The sequence below is a fragment of the Haliotis asinina genome, chromosome 8 (genome assembly GCF_037392515.1).
Source record: "Haliotis asinina isolate JCU_RB_2024 chromosome 8, JCU_Hal_asi_v2, whole genome shotgun sequence".
Lineage (NCBI taxonomy): Eukaryota > Metazoa > Mollusca > Gastropoda > Lepetellida > Haliotidae > Haliotis > Haliotis asinina.
Genome location: NC_090287.1, coordinates 65929904 through 65947212, shown reverse-complemented (window position 1 = coordinate 65947212; position 17309 = coordinate 65929904). Strand labels below are relative to the sequence as shown.

General features: G+C 43.3%; 1 protein-coding gene across 1 annotated transcript; it reads right to left on the bottom strand.

The window, feature by feature from the left end:
• Nucleotides 1–13454: 13454 nt before the first annotated feature.
• LOC137294352 (transcription factor ces-2-like) lies at nt 13455–16613 on the bottom strand. The gene is made up of 2 exons (XM_067825358.1): nt 16338–16613; nt 13455–15008 (listed from the first exon to the last, which is right to left on the bottom strand). Exon 2 carries the CDS (start codon nt 14996–14998, stop codon nt 14234–14236), a length of 765 nt encoding a protein of 254 aa, XP_067681459.1. The 5' UTR covers nt 14999–15008; nt 16338–16613; the 3' UTR covers nt 13455–14233.
• Between the last annotated feature and the right edge of the window lie 696 nt (nt 16614–17309).

Below are 17309 nucleotides of genomic sequence, written 5' to 3'. Positions count from 1 at the left end.
ACAGACCATGATCGGTTTTCCGCGGTCATCATGACATCTCCTTGCGGCTGTTGTCGTCGTACCCTGCCCAGACAACCTGGAGACACTGGGAAGTTGGGGATGTGTGTCACGGCTATATTCAAAGTATCGCTACAAAACGACAGTGGTAGACAAAAACAACAGTGCCAGAGAAAGAAAACAACAGTGCTAGACACAAAACATTAGGCCAAGACCGAAAAATAGAACAAACGAAGAAGCGGAGCCCACGCAAGCATAAGAACCTCAATATTGTACCCCATATAAAACGTTCGCACTGTAGCCCAGTCCGTGTAGTGACGTAATCAGGATGAATGTGGCGTTGTTGGCACGTGGACGTCCAACATGTACCAGAGATACCTGTCTGTATACAGAAATGTACCCGAAACTAAGTCAGAAACGTACCCTGTAGCCTAAACGGGGAACCAGTTCGGCTTTTGCAACCCCCAAAACCGAAACCTCATGAAGTTGTTCCCGTTCAAGGGATTGCTAGTGGTTCTAGTAGAACATATCTTATTATAAGGTCATTTCTTACATAACAACTACACCTTATACAAAAGTCTAGTTGACAGTCCAGGGCAAGAAAACGGCACAACACGGAATGCACTCGTCGTAAGGTGTGTTTCTGTATTGTGATTTTGTCTGATGTACTTAGGGTACACATAATTTTATGTAGTACCCGTGTCGACAACAACCCCTACAGTCTTAGTGAGTTATGCGGTCTGTAGGGAGCCCGGTAGACTAGTGCTTAGTTTCTGCAGAGATATAATTTTGATCATTACAAACAAACCCATTGGAACTGAAATTGTGCCCCAGAGAGACCAGAGATTCAGAAACTGTGGAAATCTAGACTTGCTTCAAATAAGGCTTTACCACTGCAGAGAATACTTGGCATTAGGCAAAATAATGTGGTTCAGAGACTGTGAGACAGACAATGAGTACGACTGGAGACTGTTTTTAGACGTAATTGTTTGTATCCCATATATTAGATGTGGAGAATTGTGTCAGGGGATGTAAGGAAGGGTACACTAAAGGGTACAAGGAAGGGTACTCATCAGTCTAGTTGTCTGAAATAACACATTTCATGTTTGTTACAGTTTGGGGTGTCTTTTTCTCTGTTTTTATTAGGTTCAGTTTGTTCTTGTTGAGAGTGATTTAATTGTTGTACACGTTTATTTGTATTTTGTCCAGGTTTATTATGTTTGAGGGTTGGTGTAGGGTTTGTTAGCTAGGGGTCCACGCAGGGCCGGGGTGAGGGAAGGGACAGAGCGGCAGCTGCCAACTTGAGGCCGCACTGAATTACATTCCTCATCATTTTACGCTCGAGATGTCATATTCATTATAAAACAATATATTTTTCTGTGAGTCAATGGTTTCATTGATGTGTACAATGCCGGCACTGTCGGCTGCCTGCGCTTCAATGCTGTCAAACACACCGACTAATGGTGCCGTTTACAATGTTTTTTCGGCCCTCTTGTTCCTGGTTATGGCTTTATTATTTTGTGTCCACGCCGCGGGAGCTGTTTTAGAGGAGCACGTGCCACGTTTATTGAAAGTTCACGTGCAAGTGTGTACCAGGGTAAGTTAGAAGTAAATACGTATTGTTCTTCACGCGCTGGGGTCTGGCTGTGCCCACGGGTCACGTGACCTGGGGTCAGCTAGCTCTCCCCCCGCAGGTAATTAGTTGACTGTGGAACAATGGTAGTAATATATGAACAGGTGAGTGGAAGGCTGCAGGGGAGGGGTGAGGAGGTGGGGGTGGAGTTCTACGTCTTGGTGTCGGTGTGGTAAGGACATAAATTTAATAGTTTTTATGAAAGCTTAAATTGGTATTTGCCTTCCATTAAGCCGAAGGGCATCTTGTTGCTTCATGTGGAGTTGTTTCGGTCAAACAGCCGTAAACCGAATGCTTGAAGAAATCGTCATTCCATTAAGACTCATGACTGACTGGAACAAGTCATAAATACACAAACTTACTAAACATGCGGGATCGGACTATGTATCGGTGAAGAAAACAATGTCCATTGCCTTTGTCTGTGAATCATGTCAAACCACTTACTATCTACATGTGCGTGCATACTACCTCTGTCTGTGTCAAACAACATATCATCTGCAAGTGGTGTATAAATAATACAGTTCTCCGTGAATAATGTCAAACCACTTACCATCTACATGTGCGTGCATACTACCTCTGTCTGTGTCAAACAACATATCATCTGCAAGTGGTGTATAAATAATACAGTTCTCCGTGAATCATGTCAAACCACTTACCATCTACATGTGCGTGCATACTACCTCTGTCTGTGTCAAACAACATATCATCTGCAAGTGGTGTATAAATAATACAGTTCTCCGTGAATAATGTCAAACCACTTACCATCTACAAGTGCGTGCATACTACCTCTGTCTGTGTCAAACAACATATCATCTGCAAGTGGTGTATAAATAATACAGTTCTCCGTGAATCATGTCAAACCACTTACCATCTACATGTGCGTGCATACTACCTCTGTCTGTGTCAAACAACATATCATCTGCAAGTGGTGTATAAATAATACAGTTCTCCGTGAATCATGTCAAACCACTTACCATCTACATGTGCGTGCATACTACCTCTGTCTGTGTCAAACAACATATCATCTGCAAGTGGTGTATAAATAATACAGTTCTCCGTGAATGTCAAACCACTTACCATCTACATGTGCGTGCATACTACCTCTGTCTGTGTCAAACAACATATCATCTGCAAGTGGTGTATAAATAATACAGTTCTCCGTGAATAATGTCAAACCACTTACCATCTACAAGTGCGTGCATACTACCTCTGTCTGTGTCAAACAACATATCATCTGCAAGTGGTGTATAAATAATACAGTTCTCCGTGAATAATGTCAAACCACTTACCATCTACAAGTGCGTGCATACTACCTCTGTCTGTGTCAAACAACATATCATCTGCAAGTGGTGTATAAATAATACAGTTCTCCGTGAATCATGTCAAACCACTTACCATCTACATGTGCGTGCATACTACCTCTGTCTGTGTCAAACAACATATCATCTGCAAGTGGTGTATAAATAATACAGTTCTCCGTGAATAATGTCAAACCACTTACCATCTACATGTGCGTGCATACTACCTCTGTCTGTGTCAAACAACATATCATCTGCAAGTGGTGTATAAATAATACAGTTCTCCGTGAATCATGTCAAACCACATACCATCTGCAAGTGGTGTATAAATAATACCTTTGTCCATGAATATTGGCAAGCCGCATACCATTTACACGTGCCTGCATATTACCCCTGTCTATAAACTATGCCAAACCATGTAACTGAAAGTAAAGTGACCTACGCAAGTTCTACTGAAGTGACTCCCATTCTTTCACATGGATCTTACGTAGAGGTACATAAACAGTATCTCTCATACTGTATAGTGGACTTACGGAAGAGGTACATAAACAGTATCTCTCATACTGTATAGTGGACTTACGGAAGAGGTACATAAACAGCATCTCTTATACTGTACAGTGGACTCACGGAAGAGGTACATACACAGTATCTCTTATACTGTACAGTAGACTCACGGAAGAGGTACATAAACAGCATCTCTTATACTGTACAGTGGACGTACGGAAGAGGTACATAAACAGTATCTCTCACACTGTACAGTGGACTTACGGAAGAGTACATAAACATCATCTCTTATACTGTGCAGTGGACTTACGGAAGAGGTACATAACCCGTATCTCTTATACTGTACAGTGGACTTACGGAAGAGTACATAAACAGCATCTCTCATACTGTACAGTGGACTTACGGAAGAGGTACATAAACCGTATCTCTCATACTGTACAGTGGACTTACGGAAGAGGTACATAAACAGTATCTCTCATACTGTACAGTGGAGCTGCGGAAGTGGTACATACACAGTATCTCTCATACTGTACAGTGGACTTACGGAAGAGTACATAAACATCATCTCTTATACTGTACAGTGGACTCACGGAAGAGGTACATAAACAGTATCTCTCATACTGTACAGTGGACTTACGGAAGAGGTACATAAACAGTATCTCTCATACTGTACAGTGGACCTACGGAAGTGGTACATACACAGTATCTCTCATACTGTACAGTGGACTCACGGAAGAGGTACATACACAGTATCTCTTATACTGTATAGTGGACCTACGGAAGTGGTACATACACAGTATCTCTTAAACTGTACAGTGGACTTACGGAAGAGGTACATACACAGCATCTCTTAAACTGTACAGTGGACTTACGGAAGAGGTACATAAACAGCATCTCTTATACTGTACAGTGGACTCACGGAAGAGGTACATACACAGTATCTCTTATACTGTACAGTAGACTCACGGAAGAGGTACATAAACAGCATCTCTTATACTGTACAGTGGACGTACGGAAGAGGTACATAAACAGTATCTCTCACACTGTACAGTGGACTTACGGAAGAGTACATAAACATCATCTCTTATACTGTGCAGTGGACTCACGGAAGAGGTACATAAACAGTATCTCTCATACTGTACAGTGAACTTACGGAAGAGGTACATAACCCGTATCTCTCATACTGTACAGTGGACTTACGGAAGAGTACATAAACAGCATCTCTCATACTGTACAGTGGACTTACGGAAGAGGTACATAAACCGTATCTCTCATACTGTACAGTGGACTTACGGAAGAGGTACATAAACAGTATCTCTCATACTGTACAGTGGAGCTACGGAAGTGGTACATACACAGTATCTCTCATACTGTACAGTGGACTTACGGAAGAGTACATAAACATCATCTCTTATACTGTACAGTGGACTCACGGAAGAGGTACATAAACAGTATCTCTCATACTGTACAGTGGACTTACGGAAGAGGTACATAAACAGTATCTCTCATACTGTACAGTGGACCTACGGAAGTGGTACATACACAGTATCTCTCATACTGTACAGTGGACTTACGGAAGAGTACATAAACATCATCTCTTATACTGTGCAGTGGACTCACGGAAGAGGTACATAAACAGTATCTCTCATACTGTACAATGGACCTACGGAAGTGATACATACACAGTATCTCTTATACTGTACAGTGGACTTACGGAAGAGGTACATAAACAGTATCTCTCATACTGTACAGTGGACTTACGGAAGAGGTACATAAACCGTATCTCTCATACTGTACAGTGGACTTACGGAAGAGGTACATAAACAGTATCTCTCATACTGTACAGTGGACCTACGGAAGTGGTACATACACAGTATCTCTCATACTGTACAGTGAACTTACGGAAGAGGTACATAAACAGTATCTTCATACTGTACAGTGGACTTACGGAAGTGGTACATAAACAGTGTCTCTCATACTGTACAGTGGACTTACGGAAGTGGTACATAAACAGTATCTCTCATACTGTACAGTGGACTTACGGAAGAGTACATAAACAGCATCTCTTATACTGTACAGTGGACTCACGGAAGAGGTACATAAACAGTATCTCTTATACTGTACAGTGGACGTACGGAAGAGGTACATAAATAGTATCTCTCATACTGTACAGTGAACGTACGGAAGAGGTACATAACCCGTATCTCTTATACTGTACAGTGGACATACGGAAGAGGTACGTAAACAGTATCTCTTATACTGTACAGTGGACTTACGGAAGAGGTACATAAACCGTATCTCTCATACTGTACAGTGGACTTACGGAAGAGGTACATAAACAGTATCTCTCATACTGTACAGTGGACCTACGGAAGTGGTACATAAACAGTATCTCTTATACTGTACAGTGGACTTACGGAAGAGGTACATAAACAGTATCTCTCATACTGTACAGTGGACTTACGGAAGAGGTACATAAACAGTATCTCTCATACTGTACAGTAGAGCTACGGAAGTGGTACATACACAGTATCTCTCATACTGCCCCGTGGAGTTAGGAAGAGTTTCTTTGTTTTGTTTCTTTTTCACGCCTCATTATTCCAGCCAGATGGTGGCGGTCTGTAAATATACGAACCGGACAAGTCTGAACCGGACAAGTTAGTGATTGAAACCATGAGCATCTTTGCAATTGAGATACGATGGCATGTGTCAACCAAGTCAGCAAGTCTCACCAACTCATCCCGCTAGTTGACGAGTTCATATACAGAAGTCTTGGGATGGGCTACTGAGCGGTCGATATTTGGGCAGATGAGCCTGTGACATTCCATACACGGGTCACTGTTTGGGCCGTAGGGCACACAGTATTGTTAGAAATACCATTTCACTGTCAATCTAATGTCTTACTTCTGCGATGTTGTACAAGTCCGAGATCTTGGGCTTCGACAATACAGTCCCATGTATACTGGAAGGTATTGTTTGTCGGGTTTACAACATACAGATGTGAATTGCATTCTGTAGTCTCAGTGAGACCAAATTGCATTTGGTAGTCTCACAATTTCCCTGTGAAGTTGCCTTTTTTGGTCGATGTTTAAACAAGGTTGGGACCTAAGTTAAACTAATTCAGCACATGGACCTAAGTTAAACTAATTTAGCACATGGACCTAAGTTAAACTAATTCAGCACATGGACCTATGTTAAACTAATTCAACACATGGACCTAAATTAAACTAATTCAGCACATGGACCTAAGTTAAACTAATTCAGCACATGGACCTAAGTTAAACTGATTCAGCAAAAGAACACTACGATAAGTTGAGAGACTTACAGACAGACACTGGACTTGTTCACTCGTGCACGTTAGGCTTGTGGAAGTTCAGAGACTTACATACAGACACTGGACGTGTTCACTCGTTAGGCTTGTTGAAGTGGGATGAACGCCACGCCCTAATCTACAAAACTAAAACATGAAATGGAAACACCTTTTGAAGAAGGTAAACGACGTTTAGCTCTACATCATCTGTATGGAACAGATAAATGCAGAACATGTCAGAAGTTCAAATCGGTATCTCAATGAAGATTTATGAACGAGGGTTGAGTCATCGCCGCTCTGTCAATCAGCCGGGAGAATAACTCGTGATCTGTCGGGAGAAGCGTTTTGTGTTTAAACGTTGTTAAGAGCATTTAAGTCTTCTTCTTATGGAGTCATGGTTCTAAATGCCGTGGCTGTCTTTGTGATTGTGACGTCATGACTGGTGGTCACACAGGTGCTTGTCGAGTTCACGACCCTACTGGCGCACTAATCACCTGTATAAGCAGCCTGCTTATTTGTGTTGCACAAGACTCATGCAATTATGTTCAGCATTCATCGCAACGTGTCGACTATAGCGGTCAGACGTTACGCAAGGTTCCACTGACGTCCCGAACGTCCCCGCCCCACCAGAGAGAGCGTTACGCAAGGCAGCACAAAGTCTGCATTAGCCGACTTCTCGAGAACTTGTGTAAGTTTGGATAACACTACCGCAGTTGGCAGGGCTCCCAGGTCGTGAACCGGTCAATTGGGTAATGGTTGCGTGGCCTCGTCAACTTTTACTTACTACAGATAACGTGGTGGGTATACTCGGGTCAACGCCTACGACGACCTGTCACATCCCACGTCCCACGTCCCACGTTCCACGTCCCCCTTCCACGGAGACTTATTTTGGTAATCATCCAATTGTAATCATGAAAAGAACTGCTCAGATCTAGGGTCACGTGGAATATTAAATCTAAACATTCTTGTAATTCCTCACGTAACACTGTTGGTGGTATGTATAAATGCGCGTGCGTGCGTGCTCGTTTGTGCGTTACTGTCTAATTTCACTCTGGACCAGATTACCTGTTTCTACTTCAGGCAATCGATGTGAAGCGTAGTATCTCGATGGTTTCTACTAGTGGTAAGTATCTCGATGGCTTCCACCAATGACTAGTATTTGATGGCCTATACCAGTAACTAGTATCTGATGGCCTCTACCAATGACTAGTATCTGATGGCCTCTACCAATGACTAGCATCTCGATGGCTTCCACTGATATCTGGTATCTCTATGGTTTCTACCAATGACTAGTATTTCGATGGTTTCTACCATTGACTAGTATGTTAGATGGTTTCTACCTGGGAGTAGTATCTTGATGCGTCTACCAACGACTGTTTGCTGGAAAGGATGAACCTCCAATGTGTGTTTTGTGCGACGAAGTGTTCACCATCAAGCATATCCTGCTTGTCTCCAAGACGTTTTGTGATGCGACAGATCTGAACGCTCTGTCAGCGGGCATCTCATTGTTAACTACCTAAGTGAGTTGACCTGTATCATACACTGTATCCACGCAATGTCAACAACGAATGGATTATTTTTTGATTCGGTGCTATGACCTTTTCTGCTTTTAAATAATAATAAAATATACTATGTGTGTATTTAAGAAAAAAACTCATTTCGGCCTTCGACCTAAACATGTTTATGAGGGCAGACTTGACCACATCACTGATAATGATGATCAGTGTGTTAGCTTGCTTTTTTGCATGGAGATTAGCGCATTATAAGACTTCACATTATTAGTATTATTACTACATGGCCGGAATAATGCCGATGTGACGTAAAGCACAACTCATCTCCACTCAACTCCACCAGGTCGGGTGATAAGACTGACCTGGGCTGTTCTTTCGTCGTGTTTATCAGAACGGGGGTGAGATTTGAGAGTTAGAGGTTGGGGGAGGGGGCGGGGGCTCGGTGAGGGACAGGGAGGGCAGGTGGGGTAAACGCGAAGCCCGGGACGTTGGGGTTACTGTTGCTGCAAGCATCACGTGTACATGCGAGACGGGTCGGTTACACACATGTTGCCGTTTCAATGACCTCATCTTAAACTCCACTTCTTTTATCCGACGGAATACTCCACATCACGTGACCGGTCAGCGTCTCGGGTTGCAGAACAAGGTGTGTGTTTTATTCTCGCGCTGACCGCTCAGTGACCTAACTATGACTTGTGTGGTGTTGTACAGGTCTGGTCGGAGAGCAAGCCGCTCGCCCGGCAGCTGACCAGTCCTGCTGACCAGGCTGACCAACTATAGCAACAACTTCTCTCTCCATGGTATTTCCGACACTACCGAGAGTGTTCCGCACCTACCGGCGGCAGGGTACTATGGATATACACTACTCAACCAGAAGATAACGAAAAACACCACTAAATTCATTGTCGAAAAAAGAATCGAAACAGAATAACATTTTCTGTCATCAATATTAACTGACGAAGCTACCAAAATAAAATACTCACATTAAGATAGCCTATTCCATTATAGTTTCTATAGTATTATAATCTCGTCCTTCTTTTTCTATTCACATTTTCAAGCAATGAATAATGGTACATCAACACATGTTTCATGTCAGTCTATTTTATGTTTATGGCCAGTTGGTGTGTTAGTCTACATTTAGTTGTCTGTCACATCTGCTCCCCAGTGGAATGCATTGTGCTGAATCTATCTTATCAATACAGCCGTTCTCATCTCAACAGCAGATAGAGTTAATTCATAATATTTTCAATAAAATGAAAGACGCTTATCCACTGGATTAAAAGTGGTTTTATGGCAAGAACGTGACGTGATTTCCGTGTCTTTCCAGAAACTGTTTGTTTCGGGAAGATGTGATAAACAACAGTTGGATACGCCAAGAGGCATGGTGTTAGGGCCATAGCTATAGTGACGCCATCTTTCGTCATAGGAAATAATTGGAATTGTCTTGATGACGTCATCCAGGCAGCTGCGGTGTAAGTTGACACAGGTCTTCTGTTGGGATGACGCGAACATACGTGAGCAGGTGAGCTAATGAGATGAATCAGACACCATGGCGTCACACTAGTTGTCAGAAGATGGATGTGATATCTTGTTGCTGGCTGATGGTTTGAATGCGGGAGGATGTTTAGATCTGGAATGGTCAAAGTAAGGTCAAACATTCTTCACCACGCCTGATCCCGCGCAAGTGAACTTATATTGTGGAATGAAACTCACAAAAACGTATTCCAGACCACAGGACCAAGTCGTAACTTTCATCGGCCATTTATCTTTAAAATGGAAAATGCCCCTTTATTCAATTACACTATAGATAAAAACTTGTTGGGTATCGAAGCTCAACAGATAGCTTGTGTGCCGTCAGTCCGATTTGTCACTGAAGATAAATGGTTGTACTCAGCACTGTTGTAGAAGCCTACACGAATGGGGGTGCTCAACAATCTTTAAACACTCCCTGAGAGGCCATCAGTAGGTTACACGACACTAAATCAGAATCATATGCTCCCTGAGCGAGTACCGTATGTATGACACCAAATCAGAATCACATGCTCCCTGTTCGAGTACCGTATGTATGACACTAAATCAGAATCACATGCTCCCTGAGCGAGTACCGTATGTATGACACTAAATCAGAATCACATGCTCTCTGTTCGAGTACCGTATGTATGACACTAAATCAGAATCACATGCTCCCTGAGCGAGTACCGTATGTATGACACTAAATCAGAATCATATGCTCCCTGTTCGAGTATCGTATGTATCACACTAAATCAGAATCACATGCTCCCTGAGCGAGTACCGTATGTATGACACCAAATCAGAATCACATGCTCCCTGTTCGAGTACCGTATGTATGACACCAAATCAGAATCACATGCTCCCTGTTCGAGTACCGTATGTATGACACCAAATCAGAATCACATGCTCCCTGTTCGAGTACCGTATGTATGACACTAAATCAGAATCACATGCTCCCTCTTCGAGTACCGTATGTAAACAACTGAGGAGACAGCGAGACGTGTCAGCTGGTATTGGATGAAATAGTGTAAGATATCTGTGTTTTTTTAAAAGCACCTCCATTCAGTAATTAAACCTGACCACAGTTGTAAGTATTTAGCGCACCATGATTTGGTTGGCTGGGCTGCTATCACAATCAGGGAGTTAGGTTACAGACAGGAGAGGAGTGTAGCAGTGCTACAATGCCCAGTGGCTAGAGCGACAGATCTGAAGACACAAACACCGTGTTCTGAGACAATCGCATGGTGTTTTGTATGTTACACACTATGTGGAAACTGTAGATGGCACCAGAGGCCCTGGCATCGCTATATCTATATGTGGTGGAGAGGGTTTGTGAGGCGTGGCTGGACACAGAACAGATGTGTAAAACAAAAGGGTGTAAATGCTTCAAAGCCAAGCTGAAGTGCAACACTCGCTGTTGCATTAGTTTTAACTAATAGTTTTAACTGTTAATAACAATAAGTTATGTCGAACCTGTGTTCTCTACTTTTGTAGATTATGTTATTGAGTGAAATTTCATGAAATGGATGAAGTGTATTGGTTGTTGTTACACAAAATGACGCTAAATGGCTGACCCTTTTAGTTACATAACTCACTAAGACTGTAGGGGTTGTTGTCGACACGGGTACTACATATGTGTACCCTAAGTACATCAGACAAAATCACAATACAGAAACACACCTTACAACGAGTACATTCTAGATTTCCTCCAGTCTAAGTAAACACAGTCTCAATGTATTTCGTTACACTCCACCACTAAGTCTAACAAAACCTAGTTAAACAGAAGTAACCAATCAGACTACGGCTACTATTTAGGGGATCGGAGGGACTTTCAAAATATTCAGGTCACTGGCGCAGATCTCTCCACAAACAAAACTCCGCATATAACATAGTTATTTGACCTGCAGTATATACGCTGTGGTGTTTCCGTTGACATGGTTACCAGTAGCTAATATTTCTGCAAGATAACATCCTTGAATATTGCCAAAACCACTGTTTTCAGCGCTGTTTACTCACCGTTGTCATGGTTGTACGTACGCCGTGTGTAGCAAGCGTACCCTTAGGCAGGGCTTACATTACGTCCGTTTTTTCTTGCGTAGCGTCGTGCGTTACGTCACAAAAAACCGCACGTCAGTAATTTCATCATTTATACCTTACACTACGTCCGTTTTTTGGGTGCGTTGTGTTGTGTTGAAAATAGGTCTTGTAGTATTTTTGACGCAACGAAAATTGAAACGCGGAGAGAGAATTCCCTTGATAACAACATTTTAACGAGGTATTTTGCCAACACGTGAGTACTTCCGGTGAGTTGTTTTTGTAATTTCTTGAATGAAACAAGCCAGTGTAACATGCAATCCTCTAACTGGATGACTTATCACTCCAGAATGCATTATCTGTTTGTATATGACTTAACTATTTGATAAATATTAAGTAATACACCATATAATACTATTTGCATAAAACTGCTGTGGTTGTGGTTACACCATACCTATCACAGCTATGGCCGCCATCTTTACTTAAAACGCATGTTCAAAACGCATATTAACGCATATAGTGTAAGAGCAAAAACGCAACGCATAAGGCATGCATTCAAAAAACGGACGTAATGTAAGCCCTGCCTAAATAGCATTCGGAATCGTTCATGTACGAAACCTTTTCGAGATAAAAAGTTCAAAAATTATATGCGAATGTGCACTTTCGCGATTTGGTAAGCTGTGTTCTGATTGGTCAGTCTCAAAGGTTGCCTGACGCGACCTCCCATGAGGTTTTGTTAGACTCAATAGTGGAGTGTAAGGAAAAGTACTGAGACCAAGTTTACTTAGACTGAGATTTCATCAGGTTCTGAATCTCTGGTGACCCTTTGGCTCTTTCTCAGTTAAAATAGTTTTGTTTCTTACTATCAAAATTATATATATTTAGAGACTAGGCCTTAGTTTGTCTTTCGTAGACCACTTCCGTTTAAATATAGCAGGCAATAAAATGTTACGTAACCTTGTGCATTTCATTGTTCACAACTATCGTCTCTTTGTACATCGTACATTGAAATATAAGAGACAGAGCCCAGTATACTGGCTCACAGCGACCAGTTAAAACAAACGAATATAGGCTATATAATTTAATAGTAACAAATAAACCCATTTAAACTGAAAAGGAGCCCCAGTGGAACTTGCGGAAATCTAGACTTGCTTCTTTTAGGGATTCAGCATTGAAATGAAGGCGTTGAAAATAATGTGGTTCAGGGACTGAGACAGACTACATTGCAGGGAGAGCTAGGCTGTAGGGAAACCAGTGTGATTAAGGGAATGCCAGACAGACTGACTAGCTAAGTCCAGACGGCTGTTCTGTTCTGGCTAAAATGTTGTCATTTACCAGCGCATGAATGCATTTCCTCATTATAATGTTTTCTTTTTTAGTCCGAATTTTTAATCAAACGTGTTGTTTGTTCAGCTAGCACGGAGAGTTCCATTCAGGACCACAATGTACAGCCATTGTCTCTTGTCGTCACAATTACTCAGTGTCTAGCGACATCAGGCGTGGTCAGACTTCGCTGTCTTTTTGAAATTTTAACATTTGAAGTCTCCGGTCTACCGATGTAATTCCGCAAGAAATGACCAGGTACTGAACACAAGAACACCCGCACCATCTGTTTATCTTCTTACTGTAGGGACAACCAGACAAAGGAGAGGCTAGTGTTTTTGCATTGTTTATTCATACAAATGTGTAGATGACAAAATACTCTGCCTTGGTCAGCTCACAGTGCAGCTGCACCAAGTAATGCACAGGCTGATGGAGGGAGAAGCAGCGACAATATATAATCCAAATAATAATAATAGCAATAATAATAGTAATAATGATATATAAGAGAGAAACATCTTGGCTTCTAGTCTAGCTACTATGTCTGCCGGGCCTATGATAGCACTTACACGCTGTATGGAGAACTCGCTCCTGCGACAACCATTCCTACCTCCGCACTTAGCGTCATCGCCGACTGCATCATCTAATGATAGCACTTACACTCATGTAAATATAATCTTCATCACATTTTCCAAGTAAAAACATTTTATACCTAGCTAGAGAGAATACCAAACAAAACAGATCGCCCCTAGAGAGGGACTTGAAGCTTATCCAGGATGTTGTAGAGGCTGTCACTGCGGCCGGCAAGGCAGCCGTTCCACGTCACGGTCAGACAACCTGAGATGAACAATCGTTGACCTAGATACATGAGTCTGTACAAAAATATACACACATATGCACGTGCACTGAGTCACGTGACTTGAGATTCGTGTTCTAGTCACCGGCACACATCCGAGGTGGACGCGTTCACTCACTCACTCGGTTGTGTCTCCGCCCCTGCCTTGGCGTGTCTCTATCACGAGGCTGGACGTGGCCCGTAGGCACCACAGTCGAATAAAACGCGGGGCGTGACCGTTTGTATCCCTGAGATAGAGGAAGTCTTTAATTTTCCACATCACATTCTGTTATATAACATGTAGTGTAACTTAGCAGTCTCGTTCTTTAAGATGGCAACCTGCGCTCTCAGTTTGAGATTTTCCTGCTCCAGATAGGCTGCTCTCATTGCAATTTCCTCTTCCTTCATCCGTCGTGCATCCCTGGACCGCTTTGCAGCCTCGTTGTTCTTCCGCCGCCGCTCCCAGTATGCATCATCTTTCCGTTCTTCCGGGACAGGTATCGTTTTCTTCGCTTCTTCACTGATTTGTGTGCGGTTCTCTGCTCGCCGTTTCCGTTGTAACAAGTGTGACGTCATCGGGGTCATTGCAAAGGGCGACACAGACGCCGGGTCTATCATGGAGGGCATTCCAAGTGATGGACTGAGGCCAGTTGCAGCGGCTGTAGTCGGACTGAGGCCACCCATCCCGGACATTCCGGCCATTGGGCTTCCAGGGTAGGCATCCATGGGGTACATCTTGAATGGCCGGATTGGAGCAACTCTGTCCGACTTATCATGGTCGTCGTCCTCAGAAACACTGTCCGCCGACGGAGACGGGGGCAACAGCTGGGGTTTCACATCCAGGGGACTGTCCCGGCCGTGGGTCTCGGGGTCGGGTGCAGGCTGGCGAACCTCGTCATTAGAACTGGTAGAGGACGCTGACGCCCGGCCGGAGTCGCTGCTGATGTCGGGGGGCAGTGACGGCAGGGATGGGGGAAGAGGGGCCACGCGCTCCGTGGGTGGCGGTAGGGACGGCTTACTCAGGTCGAGGGCTGTGTCGGCCATGGCTCATGTACTGAAACAATAAAAAATCGACACATTAAAACCAACAGGTCGAAAACACAAACCTCATCACACCAAGCCACAAGCACTGTCAGGAAATAATCGGGTGGGATTTTTTATTTCCGTTAAATACTATGCATTCTTATCATTTGTCAAAAACAGTGGTATCTGTTTCAGCTTCTGTAGGCTTTCTGTCTACACTTTGAAGTGTTTCGGGTATCGGTCTAACTCGCGTATCGGGTAACTGTTTGAGTCTACAGGTGAACGTAATATGTACTTTGTCGTGTCTAGTTTGTCTTGGTTAGCGCTAAAGCAATGCGAAGTCTAAGATATAAACACAAATCAACAGAAAAGAAATAGTGAAATAGATAGCATCGTGATTGGAATTCCAAACTTATCCGCGCAATGTAGGATACACCACGCATGTTGCACTTTCCTTCGAGGTATGTTTAAACCCTGTTGTGTGTTATCACCCAAAACTGTCAAAATGATAAAAAAAATCCGACACTGAATAACGAAACATGACATAGATGGTCTGGAGGTCAGTGATTGTCCGTCCAGTGGAAATGTCCGATAAGGTGACACAACACCCCCACCCCGTCTGTCAGGCCCCTGTTGTTACACACGGAGAAGGGTTGTACTGACAGGGCCACAAGAGATCTTGTCTAACAAATTGTCTAACAGAATCTCAGTCAGCACATCGTTCTAATCGTAACGTCAACCCTGTTACTAGTTTTCATGTTGTACTTATACGACTGTAAACGATTACAGGCGACAATAAGAAGCCACGTCTAAACATACGTAATAGAAAGCAAGGGTGAGTGTTTACAAATATCCCAGTAAACAAACGTTACAAAACCCCATAAATCGTCCAGTCACAAGTAAACAGAGAACGCCTGGTCCAAAGAAGGCGCAGAATGTACTGCATAATCTGTGAAAACTTGGCATCACATGTGTGTCCCGCCCAACTCAATTTCTGTGTCTGTGTCTAGGTCCACATATGTCTAAGTCCACATATGTCTAAGTCCACACAGTCATGCTGATCGATGATGCATCATGGCTCCACTACGGCTCCGGAACACTTCCAGAGAAGGCCTGGTACACAGTAAGTTCCAATGGTAATAGTATTCGCCCGAACCTTCCAAACCTACGACGAAGATGAGGTCGGACCAGATGGGTGTGGTAGGTTCCGATGGGACATCCACGGCCCTCTTCACCACACAAGGAACCCTGCTGCCAAAGCCCGCACTGTCTGGATACTGACCACTCGGGACCAGATTGGTCAAGTATAGTCGTGTCCAATGTCATGTCATGCTGACCTATGCTGCCTTCTAATACTTACTGTTAATACGAAGTCCAGGTGTGGTATCCGGGTGCAGGGAAGTAGGGTAAGTGTCCGGGTGGAATACACAATCAAACAGTATCCAAGCTGTTGCGGGAGCGGACGAGGTCCGAGCTCTCTCTACTCCAGCACAGGTCAGCCCAACTGACGCGCTGTCAGTGACCAATGCTTATACAGTGTTTGCGAATGCGTGAACTCGGAGTGACCCGCTTGCACAATGGCTGCATAAAGAGCTGCCGTGACGTAGCACTGGCCAGTCGCTATTAATAGCTCTCTCTCTTTCACTGTGGCAATCCAATGGCCATCTCTGTGTCTGGCTAACTCTGAGATGAAGATTGCGTAACACCGAGAGATACTAACCCGCCAAATAATTGTCCAGTTAGAATGAGACGATCACAAGGGCGCTAATAGAGATAGCTCCGCTCTCATGCTTGGGTCAGCTTGACCTAACTGACCGAGTTGTAGCAAGTAACATTGAACATTATGAGACAGGCAAGAATGACCGTTGGTCATATATCACGGCTTCTAGCGGACAGGGGTCATACGCGGCGCTCGATCATCACCGGGCACAGCTGGTCAAACACACTGGCCAGGGAAGGGGGGTCGGGGAAGGGGGTGCAACAGTTAGAAGCAAAGAACCCTTCTAATCGTGGTCTGTTAAATTTGAAAATACATAATTTGTATAAGTTTGCATCGTATATTACTCAAATGTTAAACGCGCGATTCTCTCCCTTTACCACCTTCCACTCATGCTTTAACCGGGTGACTATAGCAATATATACAATTCCTTTTCTTATTTGGCTAAAACATTTTGTTACTCATCAGAAGTTAAAACATTCCGCTGATATAGTTGCTTGGAGAGGATTTTAGAAGTTGTAAAGATGAAGGAAAACCATGTTTTACGATGATGTCATATATTGGAATAAAGGAGTTGATTACCCCTAGAACTTGGTTTTCTTTCATGATAAAGTT